This window comes from Canis lupus, chromosome 21 (genome assembly GCF_011100685.1).
Source record: "Canis lupus familiaris isolate Mischka breed German Shepherd chromosome 21, alternate assembly UU_Cfam_GSD_1.0, whole genome shotgun sequence".
NCBI classification, from domain to species: Eukaryota; Metazoa; Chordata; class Mammalia; order Carnivora; family Canidae; genus Canis; species Canis lupus.
This window is the reverse complement of record NC_049242.1, coordinates 21,568,560-21,594,617: the sequence shown is the minus strand read 5'-3', so window position 1 is coordinate 21,594,617 and position 26,058 is coordinate 21,568,560. Positions and strand designations below refer to the sequence as shown.

At 36.3% G+C, this 26,058-nt stretch overlaps 1 protein-coding gene and 1 pseudogene across 16 annotated transcripts in view; both read right to left on the bottom strand.

Annotated features, from left to right (window-relative positions):
* The window catches only part of GDPD4 (glycerophosphodiester phosphodiesterase domain containing 4), a 119,045-nt gene that overhangs the window by 58,280 nt on the left and 34,707 nt on the right, over positions 1-26,058 (bottom strand). For all 16 annotated transcript variants that reach the window (XR_005375629.1, XR_005375631.1, XR_005375632.1 and 13 more), the window contains 3 exons: positions 10,521-10,677; positions 1,656-1,877; positions 565-719 (listed from right to left, as the gene is read on the bottom strand). Coding sequence is in view for 5 of the 16 variants with exons in the window: in XM_038568522.1 (XP_038424450.1) it covers positions 565-719; positions 1,656-1,877; positions 10,521-10,677 (534 nt within the window). In the remaining 11 variants the exon portion in view is untranslated. The remainder of the gene's footprint in view (positions 1-564; positions 720-1,655; positions 1,878-10,520; positions 10,678-26,058) is intronic.
* LOC111091524 lies at positions 18,150-20,054 on the bottom strand (annotated as a pseudogene).

Below are 26,058 nucleotides of genomic sequence, written 5' to 3'. Positions count from 1 at the left end.
ATTTGTCACTAATTACATATTTATAAACATAGCTAATAATTTGTTTCTTCTTGTCCTTGGTTGTTTTAAGGTTGTTTTTTAAAATAATTATTTAAAAAAATAAAAAATAAAAATAATTATTTAGTTATGAGTAGGAGAGAAGGACACCATCTTAATTATCCCTATAAAAAATTTGGCTATCTGGACCACAAAGCTATTTATGAGGAACTGCAATCCATCTGGTAATGGCAGGAGGAATAAACAACTTCCTGATTTCTGACTGTTCAATCACCTTACATAAGAACAAAACCACTAAGCATACAAAAAAGTGTGCTGAATGATAACAGACTGGAGATAGAGAAGGGGCTGAAGACTGTGTTCAAGGGACACAGTCTACACTTGAAAGTTTGCTGGCAGAGGGAGGAAGAAAGATAGCGTGGGATGGGGAAGAGGGGAAAATAGGGGATTCCAAAAAGAACCACACAAAGAAACTCTGAGATGAGATAGAGAAGCCAAAGCGCTTGGTAGGAGTACTGATTTTATGCAAGGCAATACCTGCCGAGAGAGGTATGGTCAAACTCTTACCTCAACCCACTGTAGAATAACCTCTTGTAGTCAACATTTATTATACTGATATTTTCTTTTGTAAGACGTTCAATGGAAAATAACCGGCCCACTTGCTGAAAACCAGGAGCTGCGTTTCTGACATACTGCCTATCAAAACTTGACAACCAAAAAATCTGTAAGGATAAAAAGGAAGTCTTTCAGTGGATAATCAGCTCTCCAGGTACAAAGAGTTCCATGTAGAAGAGAGAGAGCAGGGAGTCTCAGGGAGCAGAGTCCCAGGGAGAGAGATCTAGCCCTTAGTGAAAAAGAGTCACCTTGGCCTCATACTGTCTAATGAACTCTTATAATGTGGCTTTCACCAGGATTGTTCTGGAGCTGAGATTTCTCAGAGTTAACATCCTGAGTCAAAGGCCCATTGGTGTTCCAATAGCCTCACACTAGCCAAAGTGGATGAGGAGTTGGTAGGTGCGGGTGAAAGGCGGGAATCAATTTCCTCTGGCTGATGACACTAAAAATCATCTTTGAAAGGGGTTATTTCCTATATCAGTGGACAATGCTTTTATGATTCATCCGTGGAAATATTTTATTTGCAGGAAAACACATATTGGTTTCAGTCAGTAATCTACCATATTCTAAGAATTTAAGAGATTTGGAATGATTGTTCAAGTGCAGAGAATTGCTTCTGAAAAACATGATGAACAAATCCCTGCTTGAATAAGAACCAGCTCTTTCTTCTGTATCATTAGTTAAAGCCAAATCTTCAAAGCCTCAGTGCTGCCCTGGCCCCTTATAATAGTTCTATGCTAGTGATGGTATAAGTCACATCACATAGTCATTACACACATGCCTTTTAACAGAGTGCTGTTACATCATTTAGTTTGGAGTAGCAAACAGCTACTGTTTTTCTCCCCTGGATAAATTTAACTGGGTCATTCTTAGATTGCCACATGTGGCTACATAAGTAATCACCTCTATATCTACAGAGAGCAAAATTATTTGAGCATCCCAGGGAAGATCTACAAGGTGGGTCAGGTTCAACTGCTATACTCCTGGGACATGCTACCCACCTCCCAAACTAAATTCTACTGTAAATAATGAGGTAGACATACCAGATGTTGCTCAATTTTAGATGCAAGGATCACGCTTACTACATGGCGAACATATGTGTTTCTGAGAGGATGTTTTCGTGTAGGGCCATTAAGATCAAATATCACAAATTTTTGTTCCTTCTGTGCAAGTTCCAATAAATCAGTTAGTCTTGGAATCGTCTGATTTTCTGCTTTTTCACGATCAGCCTTTGAGAGGCGTTTCATTTTGTAAAATGGTTTGAACTAAAAACAAATATATCAGAGAATACATTGACTCTTATCAAAAGCAATTTCCAATTTTCCTGCTCTATAGCCCTACACCCAGCCCTACCTCCCTTTTGCTCCATTATCATTCAACCCACCAGACCCTCTGAAATACTTGTCCTGAGATAAGAGTTGCCAAGGAGAGAAATTCAATGTAATCTTCATATATATAATTATGGTATTTGGAATGATTTCTTCTATACTGTAGAACATGTGTTTGCACTGAAGGTCCTTCATAATTTTGTCTTGACCTTTTCAGCTTTTTTTCTATAAGTTGAGGTAATAAAATCTCTCTTTATAAAAGTCACACTGGCTTCCCACATTTGCTTTCACTATTCTAGTTTATGTAATGGGAAGAAAATAGGCATTGGCTTTAGATAAAATTGGATTCAATTCCAGCTCCATCGCTCGTTGGCTTTCCTTGCTGAATCCACCTGTTAAAAATCTTATCCTAAACCTATAAAGCCCAGCTTAAATGTTACCTCCTTCACGAAGCCTTCCTTAAATATTCCTGAACTAACGAGATTCTGATGGTATTAAACTCCAGAGGCTCATTTTTACACCTCAGTTGTATGTTTCATTCTGCCTTCTATTTGTTTACATCTTAGATCAGATTCAAATCCTTGTTTTGTGTGTGTGTGTTGCTGTGTAATCTTGGTAAAACTGTTTAAATTCTCGAAGTCTTTATTGCCCAAATTATAAAATGGGTGAAGGGAGAGGCAATCTATGTATTTCTCAGGATTATTTTGAATATTAAATATGATAAAATATTTACAGGGTCTACAAGCATGTCTAGTACATAGAAAAGTACACAATTCACATTGTTCCCTCACTCCCTACTGCCTCTACGGGAATGTACCTCCCTTATGGCAGGAACTGTCCTGTTATCTTTGCAATACACAGCGTTTCATTTTACACCATACATTTATTAGCCATATTACATTTAACAGATGACTACTTTTATAGTAATTTGCCCATTTTAAATCATTTGTGGGTGAAGTAAGTGATAAAAGGCTATGCCTAAGAAAGAAACAGGACATGGGTCCTTTTCCCAAGAGGCAAGTAATCTTTTTTTTCTACACGACTTTATCTTTGTTCTCATCTTATCCTATTTCTTCCTTCTTCTGGTCTCCTTCTTGGCAAAGAAATAGTCATATTATACAGTATCCTCATGCCAGAACAGAAGTCAGACCATAGAAATAAAGTCAAACTATGGTCTAGATCTGAGTTGAGGTCTGTTATTAAGGGTTTTATTAATTCTCAGGAAAATAGAAAATTTGCTTCAGAATTCAATATTTTGTTATATTCCATCAGATCAAGGCCAACTAATTCTCTTATTAGACCTTCATTTGGGGAAAACTGTTAAAAGAACACAATGGGAAAGACCAAGACAGAACTTAAATAACTCAGCTGTGCACAATTTTTAAAAAGTCCCTGAATGGGCATAAATAAGAATGTACTGTGCAAGGACTTTTATAAAGACTTTCCTTTAAAGATAAATTAAACAAAAAATGTTTTTAAAGGGTAAACAATATGAGAGCTTAAAACTAGAATCCAGGGACGCCTCGGTGGCTCAGTGAGTGGCTGGGCATGTGCCTTGGGCTCAGGTCGTGATCCCAGGTCCCGGGATCGAGTCCTACATCAGGCTCCCCGGAGGGAGCCTGCCTCTCCCTCTGCCTGTATTCTGCCTCTCTCTGTGTGTCTCTCATGAATACATAAAATCTTTAAGATAAAATAAAATAAAACTAGATTCCAGTAAGCTTTAAATACTATTATGTGTTAGATCTAATGGCAGAAGTTAATTGAGCCTCTTTTTTGGTATATAAAATCAGGGACTTAGTGAGAAAGATAAACTGGAATGGGACACAGCCAGTTTAAAGAATCTCTAACATATGGTTAAACATTTTCAAAAAAGCACTAGGAAGTAATGAGCTAGAAATGAAAACCAACCTCTGGTTCTCCACATAAGACACCTGGTTCATCAAATAAAAACAACACTAAAAAGTCCTTAGTTCTCTGTGCTTATGCTTAGAGAAATTACAAGTAGGATGATCCAATGTATCATACTGGTAAGAAAAATAACAATTATCCAAAATCTGCCCAATAATCCCACTTACAGGGAAACATTACCATTCAACATACAATTCTGAAGAGAGCTATCTGTAAATATAGATGAACAACAATACAACTTCTTGTTGATATAGGTGCCACTATCTTTACTATTAATCCTACTACCATGGAAATTCAGGTTGCTCAAAGTACTAAAAACCATTTAAGTAGTGGGAATTTCTAATAATCTTAAATCATTTTCCACGTCCCAATCCATAACTATTATTATTATTATTTTTGTCAGAAGAACATTCCTTTCTGTTCTATGGCACATTCCTATAACTTTCATCATTAGGAATCTATTCTGCAAAAATAATCTACCAAAAGAAAAAACACCACAGACAAAATATTTTCAGGAGTTGTAGAAAGTTCTACTGCACATTATCAAATTATGGCTATATTCATTATCCAGAGTTCAGTAAACTTACTCTGTGAAGGCCAAATACAAAATATTTTGATTCTGTGAGACATAGCCTCTGTTGTCACAACTACTGAACTCTGCTATATATAGTGCAAAAAACAGCAACACACAATTTATAAGTGATTAAGCATGGTTATGTTCCAGTAAATATTTATGGATCCTGAAATTTTGAGTTTTATATCATTTTTATAGGTCATGGGACATTTTTCTTTTGATTTTTTTCAACCATGTAGAAATGTAAAAACTACTCCATTAGCTCACAAGCTGTATAAAGATAGCCAGTAGCTGGATCTGGACAGCAAGCCACCATTTGCCAACATCTGATCTAGGCCATGATATATTGGCTAAGGAAGGGCATAATCCAATTCCAGATCACAAATTATCCAAAATCCAAGGCCAAACACTAAGGACAATTAAATAATTCCTGGGATTATTTGGATGTCATAGAGTATACACAGCAAGCTCTTTTGAAAATAGGCCTCTGTATGATTTAAGTTAATCAAACATTGTGGGAACCATTCTCACAAAACACAAAAAGCAAAAACACCTTCAATAATCTCAAAATATTTCTTCAACAATCATCTTTGCTGATCTTCCAAGTCATAATAAAACTTTCTTTTTGAAAGTACATAAAAGGAGAGGCCATGTTCTAAAAGTATTAGCAACCTGGCACACATCAAAGACTGATTGCCTAGTAATTCCTACTCTTTGATCCAGTGGAAAAGCTTTTTATCTTTGCCTCAGAAGAAAATGCAAACTGGTGTAGCCATTCTAGAGTACAGTTTGGAGGTTTCTCTAAAAGTTAAAAATAGAACTACTCTACAATCCAGCAACTGAACTACTAGGTATTTACCCAAAGCATACAAAAATATAGATTCAAGGGGGTACATGCATCCAGATGTTTATATAGCAGTATTATCAACAACAGCAAAACTATAGAGAGTATCCAAATGTCCACTGACTGATGAATGGATAAAGAAGAGGCAGTACACACACACGCAGAATATTACCCAATCATCAAAAAGAAAAATCTTGCCATATGCAATGACATGGAGAGAGCTAACATGTATTACAGTAAGGAAATAAGTCAGTCAGAGAAAGATAAATACCCTACGATCTCACTCATGTGTAGAATTTAGGAAAGAAAACCGATGAACATATGGGAAGGGAGAAAAGTAAAAAGAAGAGAGAGAAACAAGCCTTAAGTGACTCTTACCTATGGAGAACCAACTGAGGGTTGATGGAGGGAGGTGGATGGAGGGTGGGCTAGATGGGTGATGAGTATTAAGGAGTGCAGTGTTATGATAAGCACTGGGTGTTGTATATAAGTGATGAACCACTGAATTCTACTTCAGAAACCAATATTGCACTATATGTTAACAAAAAATTTTTTAAAAAGGTGAAATGAAAAAAATAAAAATAAATTTAAAAAATTTTAAAAAGGGTGAAATGTAGCTAACCACAGCCCCTAACTATACACTGCTTTCTGGACACTCATTTTGGCTATAAAGACACAAACAGGATCAAAGTGATGGGGTAGAAGATGATACTCCAAGCAAATAACCAAAGGAAAGCAGGTGTAGCTATATTTATATCAAAGTAGACTTCAAGCCAAAAATGTTAACAAGAGACAGAGAAGGTCATTATATAGTGAGAAAGGGGTAAATACATCAAGAATACAAAATAATCATAAATATGTATACTCCCAACACTTGAGCACTATTTTTAAAATTCGAGTATAGTTAACATGCAGTATTATACTAGTTTCAGTTGTACAATGTAGTGATTCAACAATTCTGTGAATTAGTGCTCATCAGGGTAAGTGTACTCTTAATCTTCTTCACATATTCCACTCATCCCCCCGACCAACCTTGTCGGCTTCTAGAAGCCTGTTGGCTCTAGATGTGCTGATTATACAAGGAACCTTATGTGTGTTGACCTTTCTTACTGAATGTATATAAATAAATCCATATAACACATAATTACACTCAGATGAGCCCCTAAGTAATCTATAAAAGTTAATTATGACTACAAAAGGAGACTGTTAAACTATTCACTCAGAAATAAGGCAAAAAGCTGATTGTTGGACTATGCAATATCATGCTAGCATAGTCTTTAACAAACCCATGTAAGGGTCATCTGACTCTCAGGGGAAGGTATCTTTGTTTGGATTACTATTTACTATTGATTAGGGCAAAACTATGTAAAAGTTAGATGTTAATTTGTAGAAAACTGATAAAAATGGAAATGATTTCTGTCCAGTAGAGATGCAAATGACTTTTTCTGGTAGAGAAGTCCAAAGGTATAGCTTTATTGTCATATAGTATATTAACTAAGTTTGTATTTATTCTAGCAATCTGATTTCAGGATTTCTTTGCTGCACTGACTATATGCATGCTGGTTTCTCACTTTTCTTTTGAGTGGGTTTTGTCATTCTGCTTTGTTCTCTCATTAATGTGCTAAATAAAACTTATATTCATCCTCATTAGTTGCAGGAGAATTGTATTTTTTTTTAAAAGATTTTATTTATTTGAAAGAGAGAGAGCACAAGCACACATGCACAAGTCAGGAGGAGGAGCAGAGGGGAAGGGAGAATCAGACTCTCCACTAAGCAGGAAATCTGATGCAGGGCTCAATCCCAGGACCCTGAGATCATGACCTGAGCCAAAGGCAGAAGCTTAATTGACTGAGACACCCAGGCACCCCTGCATAAGAATTATATTTTCTTTTATCATTTTGAGAATTATACTTTAACAAAAAGATATAAGAAAGCTCTACAGAAATGCTTGTTTCTGGACAAACAGGAATTCAGCTGAACTTCCAGGAACAACAATCTTTTGATGGCTGAGTAGTAGTCCATTGTATGTGTATGTATGTGTGTACACATACACCACATCTTCTCTATCCATTCATCTCTTGATGGACATCTGTACTCTTTCCATAGTTTGGCTTTTGTGGACATTGCTGCCATGAACATTAGGGTGCAAGTACCCCTTTGGACCACTACATCTGTATCTTTGGGGTAAATACCCAGTAGCGCAATTGCTAGGTTATACGGTAGCTCTATTTTCTACTTTTTGAGGAACCTCTATACTGTTCTCCAGAGTGGCTGCACTAGCTTACATTCCTACCAACAGTGCAATAGAGTTCTCCTTTTTCTGTATTCTTGTCAACATGTCATTTCCTGACTTGTTAATTTTAGCCATCCCGACTGATGTGAGGTGATATCTCATTGTGGTCTTGATTTGTATTTTCTTGACCTGGGGGGATGCTGAGCATCTTCTCACGTGTCTGTTGGACATTTGCATGTCTTTCTTTGAGAAATATCTGTTCATGTCTTCTGCCCATTTCTTGACTGGATATTTGTTCTTTGGGTATTGAGTCTGATTAAGTTTTTTATAGATTTTGGAGATTAGCTCATAAAGATGTGTCATTTGCAAATATCTTCTCCTATTGGTTGTCTTTTGGTTTTGTCAACATTTTAACAATATTTGTTCTATTATTTTTATTTCATTATCAATCAAATTAACGATTTAATTTTCACCAATAATCTCAGGAATAAATATACTAACAAATAATGATCAACTCACCACCATCATAAATCCATAATTACACACATCCAAAGAAGAGTGACCCAAATAATCTTCACAAAACAATTTCTTTGCTGTCAAAAAGTATCCAAATATCCAAATCTTTTAAATCACATGTCAATATCACTTCAGCTACTCCTGACTGCACAGCATCCAAGCAAAGAAACTCCACAATTAAACCTAAAAATAAAGCCCCCTACATAACCATATTTGCAACTCCAGGATCCAGGATACTCATCAGTAGTCATAGTATAGTATTAGCTAAATACTGCAAGCATGCCACCTAAATATGCTAAAATAAAACTATTAAGTCTTTAAAAATCCACCAAAATGTATTACAATGACATACCCAACCCTATCACTTACAATAATATTTTAGGAGTCATACGCTATCCATCAGACAGAGTATCAGCTCTTTCATCTGGTACACACATTTGTTAAAACATTACCTATGGCTAACTTAATATATACATTCTAATGGAACATCTCTAGTTAATATATGTATTTATTCATGTATGATGAAACTTTTACAGAGCCTATATATACACAGAAACCTGGAATATCAGAGTAATTTTCATTGATGGAAAGAGTATTTATAGGCTATATACTCCTGTAAGAACAAGTTTTCTTATTTTTTTCCAGTCTGGCAAGAAATTTTTTATTATTTTTTTATTGGAGTTCAATTTGCCAACATATAGCATATCACCCAGTGCTCATCCCATCAAGTGCCCCTCTCAGTGCCCATCACCCAGTCACCCCAACCCCCCACCCACCTCCCTTTCCACTACCCCTTAAGAACAAGTTTTCTAAGAAGATTCAGTAATTCTAAATCTCCGTTCACCTATCTCTTATATCAACACTAGTTAATAAAATGAAATTAAAGTGGAGTAGTTCATTTTAACATGACGCATTACTTAACACTTTTTTACATGAGAAAAGATAAAAAAAACTTCTCAGTTAATATCAAATATAAATAAAACTCCATTACATCCTTAGTATACAATTATAAATACCTTAAGACTTATTTTCCTATTACCTGATAAAAGAGCTATTATTACAGCTGATGTCAATACCATGCTATCTCTGGTGATACAGGTGCTAGCAGTATGAATGCCCGCTGTCTGTTGTGCTCAGATGTTTATTCCCAAAATTGAAGTCTCAAATGAGTACATCTGATCAGTATAAGCTAAGTCATGTGGATCTTCCCCTAGACACATGATAAGCTGGAAACTGTAAATTGTTTTGTTTTCTTTAATCTATCCTGGGAAAGCAGGTTTAACTTGTATCAAATGCAAATGTGACCTTTTATTTTAGATACTTTAAAATACTCAGAATAATTCTAAACTCTCTAACTTGTCAAGCATTGCTATAATCTCCTCTCAATGTTTTCCCAGGTTTTCCTCCAAATCTATCTCCCATCTCCTCCTTACCCACCCTTTTCTTTCCTTCCCTCCATTCTTTTCTTCCTCTTTTACACATGCATGCATACACACACACCATATCCACTCTTGCATCAGCATATTGCAATCTTTGAAACACACCATCATTGCCCATGGTTCCCATTAATGATCGCCTGCAGCTCAAATGATATTTTTGCATGAAGTATTCTCCAACTCTCTCAATTAGAAACATTCACTCTTGCCTGTGAATTACATTGTACACAGCAACACTTTTTATTTTACCACACCTTTATTGGCTTATTTATCTCCTCCTTCCAGAATCCCCCATCTCCATCCCTCAGACTAAGTTAGAAGTTGCTCTGTGTGCTCCTAAGCAACCTGAAATTCTGGTTTAGCACTTATTACAGTGTATTGTAATTATCTTTTCTTTTTTTTTAATTTAATTTAATTTTATTTTATTTATGATAAGCACACAGTGAGAGAGAGAGAGAGGCAGAGACATAGGTAGAGGGAGAAGCAGGCTCCATGCACTGGGAGCCTGATGTGGGATTCGATCCCGGGTCTCCAGGATCGCGCCCTGGGCCAAAGGCAGGCGCCAAACCGCTGCGCCACCCAGGGATCCCTGTAATTATCTTTTCTAGCCTGTGAACTCCATTAGGCTGAGTGTGTGTTTATTCACCATTGTATTCCACGTGCCTAGTACCCAAAAGGTACTCAGTAAATATGTATTGAATGATAAGAAAAGGAGGAAAAAATAAACTTATTTCCCAGTATGGCTCATCTATAACTGTGAGCTACTCAAAATGCCTAGGAAAATGCTGTGTACATGGTAGACACAATATAAAGTTTATGAAATTCTTGGATAAAAAGGAATTAAATGACAAAAGTCAGTTTATGAGTTCATCTTCAGAAATTTCCAGTGAATGTAAAAAGCAACAATTTGACTACATTCCTGGAAAAGTCCTCCTGTCAATGCCACAGTTCTCCTACCAAAATGGGATGAAAATGTATGTATGTTTGACTTTATTTCTAGGAGCAGCACATTACTTCCTACAGAAGAGAGATTTGATGCAGGTTTGTTGAGTTGGAAAATGTATCTTACCCGTGATTGTACAAACCATTTGCCTGCATTCAGAGTCGACAGGAAACTCCACGTGAAGAGGCTACTGTGTGTGAAGGAGGCATTTGGCATGACCTCCCTAATATTGGTTGTTCTTCTCAGGTCACTGTCATGCATAAGAAAAGGCACAAGATCATAACTGCAAGCAGAAAGGGAAAAGAAGAGGGAGAAAGGCTGAACTCAGCTACCTTGGCAGATAAGGTAGATTCTTAGAAAGCCCATCAAGGTCACAAGTCTTACTAGGGTTTCTTATTCCCTCCAAATCTCAGCAAAGGAATAAGGACTAGTCACTCACGCTTTGATTTCAATATTTTTATGCCAAGAATTCAGTATCAAGTAACATATAATCATATTAGTAATGGTGAAAAAGTAGCTTCCCTATCTAGAGGCTTTCTGGCATCAAGAAAACAGTAGGTACGGTAATGACCTGAGTAAGGTGAGTGGGGGTAGGGATGGGGCAAGGCCCTGTGGTCCTGGAATCACACTAAGCTAGCATCTACACAATCTCCCTGTTCTGACCAATCTCCCTGGTAGGTCCTGAACTGCGTATTTCTGGCCCTAGACCCTTCACATTAGATGCTATTATTAGAAAAGTTCCTTGTTCTCTTATCTGCTTTTTGCCTTGAAGTATCTCTGGTTTTATGAAAATCTCTCCTTTCTCATTAAAATACCTCTGAAGAGACCTCTGTAATGGCCATGAGGCAATGTAACAGAGCTGAGATTAGCCTCCTGGCCATAAACAACTAGAAAATTGGAAAAAATAAGGGAAATAATTCTTTTCACCTCATTTCACAGTATGATTTTATCTCTAGGAAAAGGTAAACAGATGAAATTAGTTCTTCAATTACCCAGGCTTCCCTCTTGTAGTGTAGGTGAATACTAGACTGTGGCACAGAGAGAGAGAACCTAAAATGAACCCAACTATCATGCTGATTTGAGTAGAAAGAGAACAGATTAAAAAGAGGTCAAGAGAGCTAGAATTTGCAGAATAGAGTCTCATAAAGGATGGAGCTATGAAAAAGAAAAGAAAGAATTCTAGGGAAATATGTAGAGGTACTTTGAGCATATGGCTAAATATCAATTAGTATATGTGCAAAGTAAAACTCTATTAAGCTTGCCAAGAACAACTTCCAAGAAAAGAAAAGTTACCAGAAAGTTCTAAGACAGTGTACAGAGCTCACACAGGGGTATATGAATCTTTCAAGTTCCATCCAGCAAGAGCAGAGAGACTTCAGTAATTACAAAGGCATTCCTCAGAGACTTCAGAGGGCCATGCCCTAGAGTGGGGATAATTTAGAACTAAAATGATACATTAAAGAACTTAAAAACTTCCTTCAAGGGAACAAACTTACTCTAAGTATTTAACTGCTTGCTAGAAAAGTCTAAAATTCTTTAAAGGAATACAACAAAATATAGCACCTAGCCTGGTAAAATCACAATGTCCAGCATGTAACCCAAATTTACCAGACATATGAAGAATCAGGAAAATATAACCAGAACCAGAAGAAATTACTCAATAAAGACAAATTCAGATATGAAAGAGATGAATCAACAAGGGTATTAAAACATAAATATAAAACAAAAATACAGATGTGTATTTATTTTTAATTTTAATTGGAGTTCAATTTGCCAACATATAGCATAACACCCAGTGCTCATCCCGCCAAGTGCCCCTCAGTGCCCATCACCCAGTCACCCCAACCCCCCGCCCACCTCCCCTTCCACAATCCCTTGTTCATTTCCCAGTTAGGTATCTCTCATGTTTTGTCATCTTCACTGATATGTTCGCTCATTTTCTCTCCTTTCCTTTATTCCCTTTCATTAATTTTTATATTACCCAAATGGATGAGACCATATAATGTTTGTCCTCTTCCGATTGACTTATTTCACTCAGCATAATACCCTCCAGATCCCTCCACATCGAAACAAATGGTGGGTATTTGTCGTTTCTAATGGCTGAGTAATATTCCATTGTATACATAGACCACAGCTTCTTTATCCATTCATCTTTCGATGGACACCAAGGCTCCTTCCACAGTTTGGCTATTGTGGACATTGCTGCTATCAACATTGGGCTGCAGGTGTCCCGGCATTTCACTGCATCTGTATCTTTGAGGTAAATCCCCAGCAGTGCAATTGCTGGGTCGTAGGGCAAATCTATTTTTAACTCTTTGAGGAACCTCCACACAGTTTTCCAAAGTGGCTGCACCAGTTCACATTCCCACCAACAGTGCAAGAGGGTTCCCCTTTCTCCACATCCTCTCCAACATTTGTTGTTTCCTGTCTTGTTGATTTTCCGCATTCTCACTGGTGTGAGGTGGTATCTCATTGTGGTTTTGATTTGTATTTCCCTGATGGCCAGTGATGCAGAGCATTTTCTCATGTGCTTGTTGGCCACGTCTATGTCTTCCTCTGCGAAATTTCTGTGCATGTCTTTTGCCCATTTCATGATTGGATTGTTTAGATGTGTATTTAAATAATGTCAAGAAAACATGAACATAATAAAAACACAACTGTAAGTCACAAAAAAGAAAAAAACGGAAACTCTAAACCTAAAAAATATAATAATTAAAGTGAAAATTTCACTAGATGACATTAACATCAGATTAGATATTACTAGAAATATTAGAAAAAAACGGAAACTCTAAACCTGAAAAATATAATTAAAGTGAAAATTTCACTAGATGACATCAACATCAGATAGAATTTGAATATTATTCAAATTCTCTGATCACGTACAGATCAGAAAATTTGAAGAGGTAGCAATACAATCTATCCAAATGATCTACTGAGACTACTAGACAAGTAATATATATGTATGATTGGAGTCCTAAAAAGGGAGAAACAAAAAAATCTAAGAAAATAAAAGCCAAAAATCTTAAAAATTTGATAATCAGCAAATCCAAGAGTCTTAATTAAGACCAAGAAGGATAAATATAAAAGTACATATATACACACCACCTTAAGGATTATCACATCCAAATTGGTGAAAAACACCCAAAAACTGATGAGGAAAAGAAAACTGGTAAAGGTAGGTGGGGGGTGGGGGAAGGACATATTTAGAGAGAAACAAAAGCAAGCATAAAGCAGCAGACTTCTCATCAAAAAATATGAGATAAAAAACAGTGAAACAGGTTTTAAATGATGGAGAAAAATAAATATCAATTTAAAATCTTTCAAAAATGAAAGAAAAGAGGATTGTGGAAAAATGGCAAAGTTGGAAGCACCAAGAATCTGTCTCTCAACTTAGACAACAACTGCACTGGCAGACTTTGTCTAATGTAACTATTTTGGAACTCCGGAGTATATTAAAAAGCTAGCAATGTCCAGGGGAAGGCTTGCACATAAACTGAGGTTAATTTTGGTCAATTTCAGCTTTTAGCACATTAGCAGCTACCAATAACCCACCCCAGCCACATAGCAAACAACTGTGTACAGTTCCAAGGGTAGCTTACCCTGTAGTCCCAAAGGTAGTTTACATAGCCATGATGGCAAAAACAACCCTATGCTCTAAATATAGGGGATGGTGTGCTCTGGTCACTGTTTGCTGCTTTTTGCCACAGAAGGACAGAGAGACAAGCAACCACTGTTGCACCTACTCCCACTGTTACAAAATCCTCCTCTTCAGGCTAAAGTGACTGCCAGGAACTTTAGAGGACTAGCACATAACCCAGTGTCATGACCTGAGTTGAAATCAAGAGTCAGACACTTCACCAACTGAGCCACCCAGGCACCCCTATAAATTTAATGTTTTAACCATCATTTTTGAGGGCTTTTGAATAATACTTAATTCAATTTAATTTTTACCTTTCTTCATTTTTCTCCTTTTCCCAGACATTAAAGGCCAGCACATTAGAAACAGATGCATATATGGAGAAAATTATAAAGTGATTGAGCATTCCCAAGGAAAGGATCAGAAAAACCTAAGACCCTGATTTTATACCTCAGGCTGACCCACAGCAGAGACATCCTACATGATTGTAAAAATAATAATAATAAAAACCCCAGCAAACCCTGAGGAAGGAGGAGAATTTGATTTCCAGTGTTACCACATTATTAGACTCAAATGTCCAGTTTCCAATTAAAAAAATCACAAAGAAACAGGAAGTATGGCCCATTCACAGGAAAAAATAAATCAACAGATACTGTTCCTGTAAAGAGCTGATGGCAGATATACTACAGAAAGACTTTAAAACAATCATCTTAAAAATACTCAGAGAACTAAAGGAGGATGTGGACAAAGTAAAGAAAACAATGTATGAACACAATGGAAATATCAATAAAAAGATTTTAAAATCTAAAACCAAAAAGAAATTATGGAGTTGAAAAGTACAATAACTGAAAAAAAAGAAGAAAGAAAGAAAGAAAGAAAGAAAGAAAGAAAGAAAGAAAGAAAGAAAGAAAGAAAAAAGAAAGAAAGAAAAGAAAAGAAAAGAAAAGAAAAGAAAAGAAAGAAAAGAAAAGAAAGAAAGAAAAGTACAATAACTGAAATGAAGAAGTGACTAGAAGGATTTGAAGGTAGATTTAGGCAGGCAAAAGGATTCAGTGAACTTGAAGAGAGGACAATAGAAGTTATTGAGTCTGAGGAAAAGAAACAAAAAATACTAAAAGAAACTAAAGGATACCCTCATACTAAAGCCAAACAAACCACTACAAGAAAAGAAAACCATAGACCAATATACCTAATGAACACTGACGCAAGAATCCTCAATAATATACTAGAAATTGAATTCAGCAATATATTAACAGCATTATAGCCCATGATCAAGTAGGATTTATTCCTGGAAGGCAAAGATGGTTCAACAACAAAAAATCAATCAATGTAATATACAACATTAATAGAATAAAGGGGGAAAAAAAAACATGATTACCTCAATCGATGCCAAAAAAGCATCTAACAGCATCAAATATCTATCATGATAAAAGACACTCAATAAACTAGGAGTAGAAGGAAATAACCTCAACATAATAAAAGATATAAATGAAAACCCACAATAAGCATCATATTCAATAGTGAAAGATTGAAAACTTTTCCTCTAAGATTAAGAATAAAGCAAGAAGTCTGCTTTTGGTACAGAAGTACAAAATTCTTTGTAATTTCAATTTAAAATAGGAAATTGAGTAACTAATCTAGATTTGTGATTATAAGTTCATATCTCACTACAGTTATGGATTTGAAAGATATAAGAGCGCATAGGGTCTATATAGTTAAAAATTTAATGTATTAGATAAGAATTCCTTAAGTATTCTGAATATATTTCAGACAACTGCAATACCAAAACAATATATTAAATGCACAAATGCAATTTAAAATATCTAAATTAAATAGAATTAAGTATTACTCAAAAGCCCTAAAAAATGATGGTTAAAACATTAAACTTATAGGGGTGCCTGGGTGGCTCAGTTGGTGAAGTGTCTGACTCTTGATTTCAGCTCAGGTCATGACTGACACTGGGTTATGAGATTGAGCCTCACATTGGGCTCTTTGTTGGGCATAGAGATTCTCTCTCTCTCTCTCTCTCTCTCTCCCCCCCCCGTCCCTCCCCCCCACCTCTCTCACTAATAAAATAAATAAATAAATAAAACATTAGACTTATAGTTGCAGGATATAAAATCAATGTACAGAAATCCATTGCATCTCTATATACTAATAATGAAGCAACAAAGAGAAGTTAAGAAAACAATCCCATTTACAATTGCACCCAAAAATATAAAATACCTAGGAATAAACTTAACTAAGGAAGTGAAAGACCCATACTTGATAAAACATTGATGAAAGAAATAGAAGATGACACAAATGGAAAGAATTTCATGCTCATGGATTGGAAGAACAAATACTATTAAAATGTCTATCCTACCCAAAGCAATCTGCACATTTAATGCACTCTTTATCAAAATACCAATAGCATTTTGCACAGAACTAAAACAAACAATCCTAGAATTTACATGCAATCATGAAAGACCCTACTAAATAAGCATTCTTAAAAAAGAAAAACAGAATTGGACATTATCACAATTCCAGACTTCAAGTTATATTACAAAGCTGCAGTAATCAGAACAGTATGATCTTGGCACAAAAATAGACACACAGATCAACAGAACAGAATAAAGACCAGAAATAAACCCACAATTATACGGTCAATTCATCTTCAATAAAGCAGGAAAGAGTATCTGCTGGGAAAAAGTCTCTTCAACAAATGGTGCTGGGAAAATTGGTCAGCTACATGCAAAAGAATGAAACTGGACCATTTTTTTACACCATTCACAAAAATGCATTCAAAATGGATTAGAGACCTAAATGTGAGACCTGAAATCATAAAAATCCTAGAAGACAGCACAGGCAGTAACTTCTCTAGATATGTCTCCTGAGGCAAAGAAAACAAAAGCAAAAATAAACTACAGAATCTACATCAAAATAAAAGCTTCTGGGCAGTGAAGGAAAGAATGAACAGTACCAGAAAAGATAAATACATAAGTAAATATTCAAAACTTTTTTCCTCATTTTCAATCTTTAAAAAAGACTATGACCATTTAAAGCAAAAATTAATAACAATGTATTGAGGGATTCATGACAGAAACAGTCAAATGATGGGAGAGGTGAAATGGAAGTATATTGTTTTTTTGTTTTTTAAGACTTTTAAAATTTTATTTATTCATGAGAGACACAGAGACAGAGGCAGAGATATAGGCAGAGGGAGAAGCAGGCTCCTCATGGGGAGCCCAGTGCAGGACTCAATCCCGGGACCCATGATCACACTGTGAGCCTAAGGCAGATGCTCAACTGCTGAGCCGCCTGGGCATCCGTGAAGTACACTGTTAAAAGATTTGTATTTTAGGGATCCCTGGGTGGCGCAGCGGTTTGGCGCCTGCCTTTGGACCAGGGCACAATCCTGGAGACCCGGGATCGAATCCCACGTCGGGCTCCCGGTGCATGGAGCCTGCTTCTCCCTCTGCCTGTGTCTCTGCCTCTCTCCCTCTCTCTGTGACTATCATAAATAAATAAAAATTTAAAAAAAAAAAAAGATTTGTATTTCACACACAAAAGATGTATAATATTTAAGGAAGAGGTGATAGGTTAAACATAATACTGTAACTCTAGCACAACCACTAAAAGAAAAAAAAATACAGCTAATAAGCCAGAGGCAGAGATAAAGTCCTAAAAAGTATTCCATTCATCTAAAGTAAAATAGGAAAAGAAAAAACAGTAGCAAAACTGTTGCACTCATGTCAGGTGAAAAATGTAAGGAAGGTGCCAAAAATTCAGTAGTCAAGATAAATACTGTTTTGATGCAATGTTTTTAAAAAGCTAAATTAATGATGGGACACCTGGGTGGCTCAGTTGGTTGAGCTCCAACTTAATTTGGCTCAGGTCATGATTTCCGTCTCCTGGGATTGAGCCCCACCCACCCCCACCCACACTGGACTCTGCACTCTGGGGAGTCTGCTTGAGATTCTCTTTCTCTCTCCTTCTGCCCCTTCCCCTGCTCATTCTTAGCCATGCATGCGCTCTCTCTCAAATAAATAAATAAATAGATTTTGTAAAATATATATAAATTAATGAAAAATCCATGACAAACAAAATACTAAATTTCAAATACAGAATTACTGACTCTACCTTTTGCCTCAGGCTTTATTATAGTTTGGCATGGCACATCCATACTGAAATATCTGACATTTTGTTCAATATGGATGTTAGAGGGTACGCGATATTGAGAGAAATTACCACTCTCTCTCATACACATATACACAAATGCGTGTACACACACAAAGTACAACATTTATGCTTCTTTTTTTGATTCATTCAAATATTTATTGAGCAGCTAGGGAGACACAAAGGTGATTAAAACATGGTAAAAAACAAACAAACAAACAAACAAACAAAAAACATGGTCAAAGAGGTGAGGCAAATGCACAAATCATAGAAAGCAAAATTTAAGGGGTTACTGAATCACAGCAGTCAAAAGAAAAGTGCTTTAGCATATCAAGAGTAAGACTGCTTCCAGCCTGGAAGGGGGTGTGGGTGGGTGGCAAATCAGGAAAGGGGATTTGAGACTTCAGTCCGGATTGTTGATGACAGTCAGTAAATGGACTATATTTGTCTCTCCTTTTCCTCTCTCCTCAGCTTTGGGTTTAATTTACCAGTAGCGCCCAAGACTGTTCAATTCGCTTTTTCTATACTTGTTTGCATTTTTGCTTTAATGTCTTCTACAGAACTAGGTCCTTTCAGTATTTTGGGAGTCTTTTCCTGTTTTTGAAAGATTCTTGACCTTTTGATCTTGGTGTTGATGGTTTGAGTCTTTTCCATTCTGGTTTGATTTTTGTGCATTTTTGGCTGGAGTATCTCATATAGATTTTTTTACTGGAGCCTTTTCTTCAGCTTCCTCCTCATCAAAATCATCATCATCATCATCTTCATCAGCAGCAAGTTTTATTTTTTCCTGTGGAAACTTGCTACCACTTCCAGTGGCAGAACGCTTTCCAGATACACTAAGGAGTTTCACATCCTCTTCTTCATCTTCTGACTCTGCATCTTCCACCAAGCTAAGTGGTGTCCACTAATATGCACAGGCCCCAAACCACATTTCAACCATAAGACCACAGGTGGTGTTATTTCAAAGCCCCCAAGGGACACCATTGGCTGTACAGACATTTTCAAAGTTGCCAGTGTGACTTTAATTGGACTGCCTTCATAATTGCCTCTGCTTCAACAATGTGCAATTCATCCTTTGCACCACCAGCTCCCAAACTGACCATTCTTAAAGATAACTGGAGCTCATTTTCATCATTATCCACCTTAAAGTGGTAATCTTTGTCAGCCTTTAGCTCACAACCAAAAAGATAGTTCTGGGGCCTCAGGGGGCTCATGTCCATATCAAATCTTCCAAGGGGTTGTGGCACACACTTAGGTGGAAGAGAAGGCAGATGGAGATATAGGACTACTGTTTCACAGAACAGCCGCACAGGACAGAATCACACCAGGGACTATGCTTATTTCCCCTAAAAAGTTAAGTAAAAATTAAGTTGGTGGGGAAGAAATGGGGCAGCAAAGCCCACATAAGCTTACTGCAATCTTTCAGTCTCTATGCTCAGCTTCCTTTGAGTCCCAGGAAGTCAACATTTCTCCTTTTGGCTTAGACAAGATCATTGCTTCAGAAAACATGATTCAGTGTTCTCTGAGAGGTGTTGTTCCACACTTAGTGAGGTTATCTAGCTGGGCCTTGATACTATAAATCTCAGCAACCAAAAGTCTTTGTATAGATTCTTATCATAAGCTTTCTCTCAGATGCTAAATACCAGTTTATATTACTTGCTTTTGATGTATAGACATGCCTCCTTTTCAAATGTGTCTTAAAAATATCATATTCAAATGAAAGTTTCATTTAAACATGTTTGACATATCATTAAAATGTGTTTGCAATTTTACAAAATGTGGTGAACACTGTCAAAAAAAGTTCACTTTGGGGGTAGGATGAGACTTCCTTTATATTTTATCACAAATCTCAAAAATTCCACCATTTTGAGAATAAGAAGAAATGGTAGGAATGAGGGGGAAAAAAAACCCCACACATACAGGGAACAGTCCAGAAAGGAAGAAAATCAAGACAGTATGATACTCTGGAAGCCAAATTAAAAGTGTTTTTTAAATGAGGGAGTAGGGCAGCCCCGGTGGTGCAGCGGTTTAGCGCCACCTGCAGGCCAGGGTGTGATCCTGGGGACCCGGGATCGAGTCAGGCTGCTTGTATGGAGCCTGCTTCTCCTTCTGCCTGTTTCTCCCTCTGCCTGTGTCTCTGCCTCTCTCTCTCTCTCTAAATAAATAAATAAATCTTTAAAAAATAAAATAAAATAAATGAGGGAGTAATTCAAATGCTAAGAGGTTAACTCTTCTCATGTTACTGAGAAATAACTGACATGACATTGTATTTGTTTGGGGTATATAACATAATCATGATTTGAGGTTGATTTTTTAAATCATTTTCTTTTCTCTAAAGAAATTTTATTTCCATATGGTTCTTTATTCCTTCTTTTTCTTTGCTAATACAATCTGTTTAATGAGTGTCCACAATTGTTTGAGATACTTTATGATAGCTGCCTTAACATCTGTTTCTTTTGGTGGTAACATCTATTAATTACCTTTTCTCATTCAAGCTGAGATTTTTTTGTAGGTTTTGGTATGATGCAAACTTTGGATTGTACCCTTGGCATTTTGATGAGCTCCTCACTGCTATTTAAATTTATTTTAGCAGTCAATGTACTTAGGCACACATGTTCTGGCCCATTTATGTGGGCCATGGTTTCAAAGCCAGTTTAGTTTTCAAAGGTTTTGCTGTGCTTTTCTGGCCCTTCCCACTATATGCTAGCCAGAAGTAAATCTAAACCTGGATGGTACTCCAGACCATTGTTCAGTTATCAAATCTTCTGCTGTGTTGTTTCTGTAGGGTTTCATGTATGGATTACATAAAGGTCTGCCCAAGATTTTATACACAGGTTTTAAAAATCCCTTTCTCCAGCATAGCAGTTCCTCAGATAACGGAACACAGAATTACCATATGCCTCAGCAATTCTACTTCTGAGTATATACCCAAAAGAATTTAAAGCTAGGTCTAAAAAATGTATTTGTAGACTCATGTTCATAGCAGCATTAGTCCAGATAGCAAGATATGGAAGTAATCTAAATTCCCATCAGCATACGGATAAGTAAAATTTGTTATATACATATAATGGAATATTATTCAGCCTGAACAGGGAAATTATGTCATATGCTTTAACATGGATGAAACTTGAAGGCATTATACTAAGTGAACAGTCACAAAAAAGAAAAATACTAAATGATTCCACTCATAAGTGGTATCTATGGTAGTCAAAGTCACGGAAACAGAAAACAAAATGGTGGTTACCACGGGCTGAGGGGAGAGAGAAAAGAGGAGTTTTTTTCCCTTTAATCCCAAAATAGTTAACATACAGTGTAATATTAGTCTCAGGCATACAGTATAGTGATTTAGCAATTCCATACATCACCCAGTGCTAATCACAAGTGCACTCCTTTGTCCTCATCACCTGTTTCACCTATCCTTCCACTCACCTCCTCTTTGGTAGCCAGAAGTCTATTCTCTATGGTTAAGAGTCTCTTTCTTGGTTTGTCTCATTTTCCCCCCTTTGCTCATTTGGCTTTTTCCTCTAAATTCTATCTATGACTGAGACCATATGGTGTTTGTCTTTCTCTGACTCACTTACTTCACATAGTATTATTCCTTATAGCTCCGGCCTTATCATTGTAAATGGTAAGATTTCATTCTTTTTTGAGGCTGAATAATATTCCATTGGATACTTTTACCACATCTTCTTTATCCATTCATCTATTAATGGTCACTTGGGCTGCTTCCATAAGTTGGCTACTTTAAATAATGCTGCTATAAACACAGGGGTGCACATATCCCTTTGAATTAGTGGTTTCTTTTTTGTATTTTGGAGGTAAACACTCATTAGTGCCATTACTGGATCATAAGGTTGTTCTAGTTTTTGAGGAACCTCCAAACTGTTTTTCGCTGTGGCTCCATCACTTTGCATTCCCACTAATAATGCACAAGTGTGGTGCAGCCTGGGTGGCTCAGTGGTTTAGCGCCACCTTTGGCCCAGGGCGTGATCCTGGAGTCCTAGGGATCGAGCCCCACATCGGGCTCCCTGCATGGAGCCTGCTTCCCCCTCTGCCTGTGTCTCTGCCTCTCTCTCTCTGTCTCTCATAAATAAATAAATAAATAAATAAATAAATAAATAAATAAATAAATAAATAAATAAATAACTTTAAAAAATAATAATGCACAAGTGTCACTTCTTCTTTATATACTTTCCAGCACCTGTTGTTTCTTGTGGTTTTGAGTTTAGCCATTCTGACAGGTGTGAGGTATTATCTCATTGTAGTTTTGATATGCATTTCCCTGGTGGTGAGTGATGTTGAGCATCTTTTCATGTGTCTCTTTACCATCTGGACATCTTTGGAGAAATGTCTGTTCATGTCTTCTGCTCATTCTTTAATTGGATTGTTTTTTGATGCTGAGTTTGCTGGTATTTTTTGAGAATTTTTGCATCTATGTTCATCAGAGATATTGGCCTGTAGTTTTCCTTTTTTGTGGTCTCTTTATGGTTTTGGTATCAGGGTGTCCTCAAAGAACGAGTTTAGAAGGTTTTCTTCTATTTTTTGAAATAGTTTAAGAAGAATAGGCATTAAGTCTTCTTTAAATGTTTGGTAGAATTCACCTGTGAAGCCATCTGGTCCTGGACTTTTGTTTTTTGGGAGTTTTTATTACAGATTCAATGTCCTTGGTAATCAGTTCAAATTTTCTATTTCTTCCTGTTTCACTTTTGGTACACTATATGTTTCTAGGAATTTCTCAATTTGGGGGAGTTTGTCTTATTTGTTAGCATATAGTTTTCCATGATATTCTCTCAAAGCTGTTTGTATTTCGTGTTGTTGGTTATTTCTCCTCTTTCATTGTTGAATTTGTTTGAGACTCCCCCCACCCTGCCAACCATTTTTTTTGGGGATGAGCCCAGCTAGAGGTATATCAATTTTGCTGATTTTTTTCAAAAACAAGCTCCTGGTTTCATTGAATTGTTTTATTGTTTTTTAAGTTTCAATATCATTATTTCTGCTGCAATCTTTTATTATTTCCTTCTCTGCTGGTTTTAGGTTTTGTTTGTGTTCTTCTAGCTCCTTTAGGTATAAAGTTAGGTTGTTTATTGGAGATTTTTCTTCCTTCTTGAGGTAGGCCTGTATTGCTATAAATTTCCCTCTTAGAACGGATTTTGCTGCATCCCAAGGATTTTGGACAATTGTGTTTTCATTTTCCTTTGTTTCCATGTGTATTTTTTACTTCCTCTTTGATTTCTTGGTTGACCCATTCATTGTTTACTAGCATGTTATTTAACTCCCACGTATTTGTGTTCTTTCCAACTTCTTTCTTGTGGTTGATTTCTAGTTTCATTGTGGTCAGAAAAGATCCATGGTATGACTTTGTCTCTGAAATTGTTGGGGCTTGTTTTTTGGCCCAGCATGTTATCTATTCTGGACACTGTTCCATGTGCACTTGAAATGAATGTGCATTCTGCTGTTTTAGGATGGAATATTTCAATTATATCTGTTAAATCCATCTGGTCCAGTGTGTCAATATGAAGCTACTATTTCCTTGTTGATTTTTTGTTTGGATGATCTATGCATCAATGTAAGCAGGGTGTTAAAGTCCCCTACTATTATTGTATTACTATCAATTAATTTGTTTATGTTTGTTATTATCTCTTTTATATATCTGGGTGATCCTATGTTGGGTACATAAATACTTCTTTTTTTTTTTATTTTTATTTATTTATGATAGTCACACAGAGAGAGAGAGAGAGAGAGAGGCAGAGACACAGGCAGAGGCAGAAGCAGGCTCCATGCACCGGGAGCCCGACGTGGGATTCGATCCCGGGTCTCCAGGATCGCGCCCTGGGCCAAAGGCAGGCGCCAAACCGCTGCGCCACCCAGGGATCCCGGGTACATAAATACTTCAAATTGTTGTATCATCCTCTCAAATTGTCCCCTCTATTATTACATAATGTCCTTCTTTGTCTCTTGTTACACTCTTTGTTTTAAAGTTTATTTTGCCTGATATAAGTAACAAGCCATAAAGACTCTTAAGGATAGAGAACAAACTGAGGGTTGATGGAGGGAGTTGGGGGGGGTGGGGATGAGCTAGATGAGAGATGAGTATTAAGGAGGGCACTTGTTATGATGAGCACTGGGTGTTATATTTAAGTGATGAATCACTGAATACTACTCCAGAAACCAATATTGCACGTATGTTAACTACCTAAAATTTAAATTAAGAAAAAAACAGTAATTTTTTAAAAAGAAACAAAACAAATGAACAGAGAGAAAAAAAAAAATGAGACAAACCAAGAATCAAATTCTTAATTATAGAGAACAAACAGAAGGTTACTAGAGAGGAAGTGAGTGAGGAGATAAGTGAAGCAGATGAAGAAGATTAAGAGTACATTTAACACAATGAGCACGGAGTAATATATAAAATTATATATATTACTGAATCACTACATTGTACACCTGAAACTAATATTATATGCTAACTACACTAGAATGAAAATAAAACGATTTTTCAAACATAAAAGAAAATTTATTTTGTCTAAGTATTGCTCCTCTGGCATTCTTTTGACATCCATTTGCATGATAAATGTTTTTCCATCCATTCACTTTCAATTAGCAGGTGTCTTTAGGCCTGAAATGGGTTCTGTGTAGGCAGCATATAGGTCTTTTTTTTTGTTTTCAATCCATTTCTTTACCCTATGTCTTTTGATTGAAGCATTTAGTCTATTTACATTCAAAGTAATTATTGATAGATATGGATTTGATTTTTTGTTACTGGTTGTTTTTGTCGTTTTTCTGATTCTTCTCTTTTATGCTTTCTGTGCTGGTTTTCTTAGTGACATATTTGGACTTCTTTCTCTTTATTCTTTGCATATCTATAGTGGTTTTTGATTTGGGGTTACCATTAGATTTGTATAAAACATCTTCACCATATAGCAATCTATACTAAGTTGACTGTCACTTAAATTCAAACTCATTCTTTATTCCTTTTTTCCCATTTTAGGTGTATGGTACCATATTTTACATCCTTTCATTTTGTAAATCCCTTGACTAGTTTTTTTATGGAAATACTTTTACTGTTTTTGTATTTCCTACTTTCCATTCTCTTACAATAAAGGGTCCCCTTTAATATTTCTTGTAGGGCTAGTTTAGTGGTCATGAACTTCTTTAGTTTTTTCTTTTGAGGAACTTTTTCTCCATTATGAATGATAGGGAAGAGTGTTCTTGGCTGTTGATTATTCCCTTTCAGCACTTGGAAGAGATCGTGACACACTCTTCTGGCTTGCAAAGCTTCTGCTTAAAAATCTCATAAACTTACAGGGTTTCAAAAAAAAAAAAAGAAAAAAAAAACCTTACAGGGTTTCTTTTGTATGTAACTGTTTTCTTTTGCTATTTTCAAGACTTTTTTCTTTATCGTTACTTTATGCCATTTTGATTACTATGTGTTTTGGGATGGGTACTTTGGTTTTGTTGAGGGATCTCTGTGCCTCCTGGATCTGAATACCGGTTTCCTTCCCCAGATTAGGTAAATTTTCAGCTCTTAATTCTTCAAATAAATTTTCCACCCCCTTTTCTCTCCTCCTTCTGGGAACCCTATAATGTGAATGCTATCGTGCTTGATGGAGTCACTGAGTTCCATAAGTTTATTTTTGTTTTCATAATTATTTTTTCCTTTGCTTTCAATTACTGTCTTCTAATTTATTAAATTGTCCCTCTGCTTCTTTCAAGCTGCTATTTATTGTGTTCTTCAACTCTAAATGGTTCTTTGTTTTCTATCTCTGTCTTCAGGGTCTCACTGATGCCTTCCATTCTTTTCTGAAGTCCAGTAAGTATTTTTATGATCATTACTTTAAATTCTCTATCAGGGGATGCCTGGGTGGCTCA